Here is a 7667-nt window from a genome sequence, read left to right on the forward strand (position 1 = left end):
CCCGCCCACCGGGGGCCTCTCGGAGTGGGCCGCCCTCCCCCCGGAAACCTGGGCTGGAGTGAGGTGGAAGGATGTTTGCTGCCACATGGCGACCGCGAAGTGACTCCCTTACCGCCGCGGGTCGCGGAGGAGGCAGGGGTGAGCTCTCCTCCCCTACCTGAAGGGGACTGCGGGGACTAGGCAGCTGGCTGGGGGGCACTGAGCTGCCTGTCTAGGGCGCCAGCTGAGGTCCCTGGGAGGAAGCCCTCTGGAGAACAAGTGTGGAGGGAGCCCCCAAAGAGGGCTGAAGGGGTGAACAGATCCACGGGCCCCTACCAAGGGGCCCTCGGTCCCTGATGGGGGAGGAGCTGGGCCGCCCCTCTCCCCGCCCCCCAACTGCTGTCTCCCCCTGAGCTGGGGGAAGGGATGGACCACCTGCTCTGGGGCTGGCGGCGGAAAGAAGAAACCGAGGGGTTCCTCACTGCCCCATCCTGGAATCCTCTTCCTCCCCGCCCCACCCCGTAATACTCTTGGGGAAGGTGCCCATCTGGTTCCTAGGCTGCCTCTCCCCGCTGGCAGATGGGAACAGGCTCTTCTTGAGGAAACTGAGGCAAAGAGGAGGGCGGGTCTGAAGGACCCCGCTTGGGCTGGCCTCACCCACACACTGGGCGGGCAGTCAGGTGGAGACTCTGACCTGGGGGCTCCTGGAGGAGAGGATGAGATGGCTGGGCATCCATGGCATGGTACTGCAGCACTGGCCAGCAGCCAGGCCTGGAGGGATGGACGCGAGAGAGACAAGCTCTCGTGTCCTGCAGGTCAGTCACAGGAGAGGCCAGCACAGACTCAGCAGGCAGGCGGCCCACCCATTGTCCCAGCCCTGCCCCAGGGGGCTGAGATCATGGGAGGAGCTCTGGGCAAGTGGCCGGCTTGGCCTGGTGTAGGAGCTGGCTTCGGGGTAAGGCCCCGCCTGGGGAGAGGCACAGCTCACCCCAGAACCCCTCCTTTGCCCTCCAGTCTGGAGGGGTGTTGTCTACCACCACCCCATTTTCTCCTAAAAGCAGAGCCCTGGTGGCCTATTGCCAGGGCCACAGAACCCCTGTTGCTCAACATCCTGCTCAACAGAGGCCTGCCCCCCCCCGCCCCAGCAGCATCCATGTGGCCAAAGCGAGTTATTCATCACTGGTGTGCGTCACCCCCCATCTGGGTTGTGTGTGGGACACACAGATGCAGACATGCACATATTTGTTCACTACGGGCCCAGATCACATTTTGAAAAAGGGGTGTGAGGATCACTTTCTGCACAAGAGGATATGAATACCCCAGTGCCCAGCATGGAACCAGGGGTGCAGTGAGGTCTGAAGACTCAGAGGCAGACGCTGCACGTAGCTCCAGGGGGAGGGGTGTCTTGGCTGTCTGCCCCCGCTTACCTTGCTTCCAGTGGGGAGGGGTGGTTGGGGGGGAGTTCACTTCTAGGTGGCACGGCCTCTGAAGTGGACCACTACTCTGGCACAGGGAGCTGGGGACCCAGGAAATGAGGTTGTATAGTGGGAGGGGCCGCTGTTGTCCCGGTTGTGATATGACTCACTGTGATCATATACAAGTTCCTGGTCCTCTTGGAAAGAAAAAGGATTGGGCCCAGCCCTACCTCAGATACTGAAGGCCTTTCTAGCACCACCATCCTGAGAGTGATGGTCCTGAGGGGTCCACCTGCCCTCACCCGCCCACCCCAGCTCACCCGAGGGTCTCTGGAACTGCCACATTCCAGCTCCCATCTAGTTCAGTTCAGAGACACTAGTTCAGTATCTCTGGCTAGATGGCTTCTAAGTTGGTGTCAATATCACACATGCTTATGGTGCGCGGTGTGCTGGACCCCAGGACCCAGAGAGCAGGATGTGCTGATTGACTGAGTCAGCGTTCCTGCCTTCAGGAGGCTTACAGTTGGGGGCAGTGTCTGTCTCTAGGAGTTGGAGCTGGTAAGATATGTAGGGGTCCTCTACCCCATCCTGATTCCCTGTGGTTTCACCAGCTTCCACCTGGTGCAGCACCAGGCTCGGGATGCCTCTGATGTGTTTGAGAAGCACTGGTCTTTGTATTCCTGCTGGGATGTGGTGGGTGCTCTGGGAGGGGCAGCTCAGGGGAGGCTGCTGGGGGCCAGCAGCCAGCACTGGGCTCTGAAGAATGGAAGGATTCCACTGGGAATAAGCGTGGGGTAGAGGAGCAGGTCTTGCCTTCCATGTGAAGAGAACAACATAGGCAGAGGCTCCAGGGTGAGCCCTGTCCAGAACCCTGCCTGGGTCAGGGAGCCGTCCAGTGTGGCCCAAGTGTGTGGTGTGGACAGGGCAGTCTGATGGAAAGGCAGGCTGGAGGGTTTGAACTGGGGTATGGTTTCTGCTGGAGAAGGGCTGTCGCTGGAGCAGGAAAAGGTGGCCGGAGGTGGGTAGGCAGGGGCTGAGGATGGAAGGCGCCCCAGGGAGCCTGGGCAGGCCAAGACAGGTCCTCTCAGGGACGCTTGATGTCTAGAGCAGTCTCTAGGAACTAGGGTCCCTGGGCTCTGCCTCAGTTTCTCATCTGTGCATGGAGAGGGACAGAGCCTGCTTCTCTCAGGGCCCTTTGTTCCCGTGGTGGGTTAGGGCAGCAGAACAGGTGGTGGGCCAGCTGTGCTGGGAGCAGCTGTCAGGGTCAGGCCAGAGCTGGGGGTAACAGTTGGACCAGGAACTCCCAGCCCCCCAGCCCACCTGTGTTCCTTTCTGGAGGTAGGAAGTGGGGAATTCAGGAAGGGGAGGGGCTGGGGCCATTTGGCCCTGGCCACAACCTCTTAAGATGTCCCCTCCGTCCCTCCCGCCTTCATTTCCTTTGTCCCTTCACTTCTGTCCTTTCTCTTTTTCCCCCTCTCCCTGTTTCTCCCTCTGCTTCTCCCCTCCTCTTTCTCTTCCCCCTTGCCCTCCCTTACTGCCTCCCCTCCTCACAGCCCCAGCCTCCTGCCTTGGCACGTGGGAATAGGAGTTTGGAGAAGGGGTTGAGCCCTTTCAAACCTCAGGGACAAGGCCCTTCCTCCTAGGCCCGGCTCTCCTCCCTCCCAGAAGGTCCTCAGCCTCGGCCTGCATGGGGTGATGGGGGAGGCATCTCTGCATTCCCTTCCGTGAAATGGATGCTCTGTCACCACAGCCTATCAGAAGGAGCCAGGGCACACAAAGCTGGGGAGGAGGAGGAGGAGGAAGGCCGCCAGGTCAGCTTTCTGTTGAAGCTCAGGCGGAAGGAAAGGCCAGCAGTCTCAGGAGGCCTCAGCCAGGGCTGAGGCAGCCTAGGGGCTGGAAGGCCTGAAGCTCACGCATGGCCACCCTGGGGCCAGAGTCTGGGCGAGAGTGACTGCAGTGACCTCATCCCCATTTCAGAGAGGCGGAGATTGAGGCTGAGGGCGGGTCCCCAGGGTCCTTTGTGTTCAAGGAGAATGCAGTTGGGGTGGGCCAGTCGTGTGCCAATTGCAGGGTTGCCATGGTTACCGGGGGATGCCCAGAGCTGTAGGAGCACCAGGTTCTCTCTTCTCCTCCTCCCTCCCCGGGGGAGGGGCAGCGGGGACCAAGGCACGTGCCAGGTAAGTTCCTGGCACTAGCCAATGGGGGATGAGGATTGTGGTAGCCAGGGAACAGTAACCAAGGAACCGTCGCCTTGGAATCTCCATCACACACCCGCTCCACTGGGTTGTAGGCTGCCAGGGCCAGGGCCGGGATGCTGCGCACTGAGCTCGACCAGCCAGCAATTTCTCCCCTCACTGCCTGTGCCCCGCCTGACCCCGGCCTCCAGCGGCACCCTGCTGGGTTCCCGCCTGAACCAATGCCTGGCCCTGTTGTCATGGCTACAGCAGGAGCCCTCCCTGTTCCTGTCCTACCCCCTCCATGTCCCCTATCCCTCCCCAGAGCCGTCCCCACCCAGAATTGGCGGCCTGGGCCCTGACAGTTTGACAGCCACCCCTCCCTCTCCCCAGGGCTCTGTACACATACGAGGATGGCTCGGATGACCTCAAGCTTGCAGCATCAGGAGGTAGGAATTCCAGCCATTCCTTCGCCTTCCTCTCCACCCCCTCCTCTCCACCCCCTCCTCCCGTTGTTTTCTTCCCCACCCACCTGACTGTAGGCCACCTCCCCGCCTGCACCCTGCAGCCCCACACTTGCCTAGATTTGGCTAGTGTCCTTCCTCCAGTCATCCCTGTGTCCCCAGGGTGGGGAGGAAGCTCTGAGTCTTGTTGAATGTTGGACTTATGAGGCTGAGCCTCCAACAGGGAAAGTGACTTGCCTAAAGCCACACAGTTGGGACGCTTTGGGGGAAGGGCCCTATTCACCGCCTTCCCCAGAGCCAGAAGGCTTGATTGTGCCTCTGGGCACTGGCACCTGGTAAGACATGATGATGTGTGAAGAATGAGACCTGAGTGTGAAGAACAAACACTTCCTCAGTCCTACCCCAAATCAGGGCCTGCAGGAGTCATAGGCAAAGCCGCATCCCTGTGCACTGCCGCCCCCACACATACCAACACCAAACTGGGGCCCCCACATCCCAGAGGCCAGAAAACCCCTGGGGGGCCTGCGGAGCTCTGGAGGAGCCTTTCCTTTGAGTTCCAGGCTCTTTCTGGGAAGGGTTTAGGAGGCAGAGAAACCTGACGCTCTCCTGGTTACCCCAGAAGGGGGCTTGCAGGAGCTTTCGGGACACTTTGAGAACCAGAAGGTGATGTACGGCTTCTGCAGTGTCAAGGACTCCCAAGCTGCTCTGCCAAAATACGTGCTCATCAACTGGGTATGCGGCTGGGGCTGGGGAAGGGAGCTGAAGGCCCAGAGCAGGCGCCCTTCCCGTCGGCCCTCTGACACCCGTGGAGAGGGAACCCCACCAGTTCCGGGGAAGATGCACCCTATCATGTAGGGCCCCCCCTTGTCCTTTCCCGACCGCCTCTTTGCTGGGTACTTTGCAGGTGGGTGAAGATGTGCCTGATGCCCGCAAGTGCGCTTGTGCCAGCCATGTGGCTAAGGTGGCTGAGTTCTTCCAGGTGTGTGTCGGGGGCCAGGGCTCTTAGGGGTGGGGACAGCCACCAGGGTCTGTGTGCTGGGGTGGTGATGGCGGGAGGATGCTGCCACCTGAGCACTGCCATCTTCTTGTGGAAGGGCGTCGACGTGATCGTGAACGCCAGCAGCGTGGAAGACATAGACGCAGGTGCCATCGGGCAGCGGCTCTCCAACGGGCTAGCGCGGCTCTCCAGCCCCGTACTGCACCGGCTGCGGCTGCGAGAGGATGAGAACGCAGAGCCCGTGGTTAGTGTGTGTTTGGCACCCGTGGGCTCTGCCTGCGTGGCCTGGTGCTCCAGTCTGGCCTGCCCGGTCCCTCTTAGCCCTCACCCTTTAGGTGTGGGGGGCTCCTGGGGCATTCAGCCTGCCCATGCTGGGTCCTTCGACACCGCAGGGCACCACCTACCAGAAGACAGATGCAGCTGTGGAAATGAAGCGGATTAACCGAGAGCAGTTCTGGGAGCAGGCCAAGGTATGGAACCCTGAGCCTGGCCTGGCTGAGCCGCCCCTCGTGGACCCCATGGGGCAGGTCTGAGTCCCTCACTGCAGTGGCATGGCCCATGCCACGTGCCCCGCCCCCAGCCCTGGGTTAGGGAGGGGCCGGAGGGACAGGGTTCAGGCGCCCAGGCTCAGGGCCTACCCTTGCTCGCACCGGGGCTCGCAGAAGGAAGAAGAGCTGCGGAAGGAGGAGGAGAGGAAGAAGGCCCTGGATGAGAGGCTCAGGTTTGAGCAGGAGCGGATGGAGCAGGAGCGGCAGGAGCAAGAGGAGCGCGAGCGGCGCTACCGGGAGCGGGAGCAGCAGATCGAGGAGCACAGGTGAGCCCGCCCGCCCGGCAGCGCTCCAGGGCCCCCCGGGCGCACCCTGACGGGTGCCGGCTGCTTATCGTTCCAGGAGGAAACAGCAGACTTTAGAAGCGGAAGAGGCCAAGAGGCGGTTGAAGGAGCAGTCTATCTTTGTAAGTTCTTGGCCAAGGCTCCCGGTCTCTGGGTCAGGGAAGTGAGAATGGTCCCTGTGCTCCTGGGCCTTGTGGGGAGATCAGTGGCTGGGAGACAGTGGTGGCTGTTCTGGGGACCTGCATGGGCACGGGGTGCCATGGAGCATCAGGCCTGGCACCTCATCACGTGGGGCTCTGGCCTCTGGCTGTGGAAAAAGACTACTTGGGAGAAGCTTGTGCTCTAGATTGGAAGAGAAAATCCATCTAGACCCAGACCCTCACTGACCAGGCTCCCCCTCCCCTCCCCCGGGGTCTCTTGGCAGATTAGACACTGTTCCTGCACTCTCAGGGGCCACCAGGCCTGGTCCCGCCACGGGAGTGAGGCAGGCGGCATGGGGGAGCCTGGGCCAGTGCCGAGCATCCGTAGCCAGTGTGCTGCGTCTCCTTGGGAGCAGCCTCTTTGTTCCAGGGGTCCCGTCTGAATCTCCAGACATTGGGAATTGCGCGTAGGTCCTGTGGATTGGTCCCTGAAAATTACAGCAGAGTCACATCTTCATGCTTTGAATTTAGTGTTTTGGAAATAGCTAATGTCATTCAGGACTGAGCGTGGCTCAGTTCAGGAAGGGAGGTGGGTTCATACTCATCTGGACTGGGACTGTGATGGGCAGGTGCAGGGCTGTGGGGACTGAAACGGGCTCCAGAGTCACCCACAGGAGGCTGAGAGAGGAGGCAAGACAGTCCTGCAGGCACCAGCATTAAGTCACTCCAATCACATCGGCCCTTGGATGGGATGGGGACGATGTGTGGCTGGCTGGTAAGCTCCAGTGTCATTCATTCAACACACACTTGCCACCTGCCACATACAGAACATGGTGGAGAACAAGCTGGGTAAGATCTTATTTTCATAAGCTGATTCATGTTTTGTTTTGTTTTTTTGTTTTGTTTTTTTTTTTGAGATGGACTCTCACTCTGTCACCCAGGATGGAATGCAGTGGCATGATCTTGGCTCACTGCAACCTCCGCCTCCCGGGTTCAAGCTATTCTCTCCCTCAGCCTCCTGAGTAGCTGGGATTACAGGTGCACACCATCATGCCCAGCTAATTTTTGTGTTTTTGTAGAGACAGGGTTTCACCATGTTGGCCAGGCTGGTCTTGAACTCCTGACCTTAGTTGATCTGCCTGCCTTGGCCTCCCAAAATGCTGGGATTACAGGCGTGAGCCACTGCGCCCGGCCACATGTATTTGCTTTAATTGTGGCAAAATACATAAAATGTACCATTTCAGTCATTTTAAAATCTGCATTTCATTAAGTGGCATTAAATTCATTCACATTGTTGGATAACCACCACCACTGTTCATTAAACACAAATTCTGCCCTTCCCCACTGGCCAGCTCCTGGCAGCCACCATTCCACTTTCTGTCTCTGTGAAGTTGACTACTCTGGAGACCGCCTATCAGTGGAATCACACAGTGTTTGTCCTTGTGCGTGTGGCTTATTTCACTTAGCATGATGTCCTTAAGGTTCATCCATGTTGTAGCATGCGTCAGAATTTCCTTCCTTTTGAAGGCTGAATCATATTCTATTGTATGGATATACCACATTTTCTTTATCCTTTCAGAGTGAGGGTTATTTATTTATTTATTTTTTGAGATGGAGTCTCGCTCTATTGCCCAGGCTGGAGTGTAGTGGTGCGATCTCAGCTCAC

At 59.2% G+C, this 7667-nt stretch overlaps 1 protein-coding gene across 1 annotated transcript in view; it reads left to right on the top strand.

Moving 5' to 3' along the window:
• Positions 1–714: 714 nt before the first annotated feature.
• Positions 715–7667, top strand: part of DBN1 (drebrin 1) — a 15116-nt gene continuing 8163 nt past the window's right edge. The window contains exons 1-8 of the mRNA XM_011989956.1: positions 715–794; positions 3962–4017; positions 4652–4764; positions 4937–5011; positions 5127–5273; positions 5422–5499; positions 5692–5843; positions 5920–5983. Of these exons, the coding sequence (XP_011845346.1) occupies positions 715–794; positions 3962–4017; positions 4652–4764; positions 4937–5011; positions 5127–5273; positions 5422–5499; positions 5692–5843; positions 5920–5983 (765 nt within the window). The remainder of the gene's footprint in view (positions 795–3961; positions 4018–4651; positions 4765–4936; positions 5012–5126; positions 5274–5421; positions 5500–5691; positions 5844–5919; positions 5984–7667) is intronic.

The sequence above is a fragment of the Mandrillus leucophaeus genome, unplaced genomic scaffold (genome assembly GCF_000951045.1).
Source record: "Mandrillus leucophaeus isolate KB7577 unplaced genomic scaffold, Mleu.le_1.0 Scaffold366, whole genome shotgun sequence".
In the NCBI taxonomy this organism is placed as follows: Eukaryota; Metazoa; Chordata; class Mammalia; order Primates; family Cercopithecidae; genus Mandrillus; species Mandrillus leucophaeus.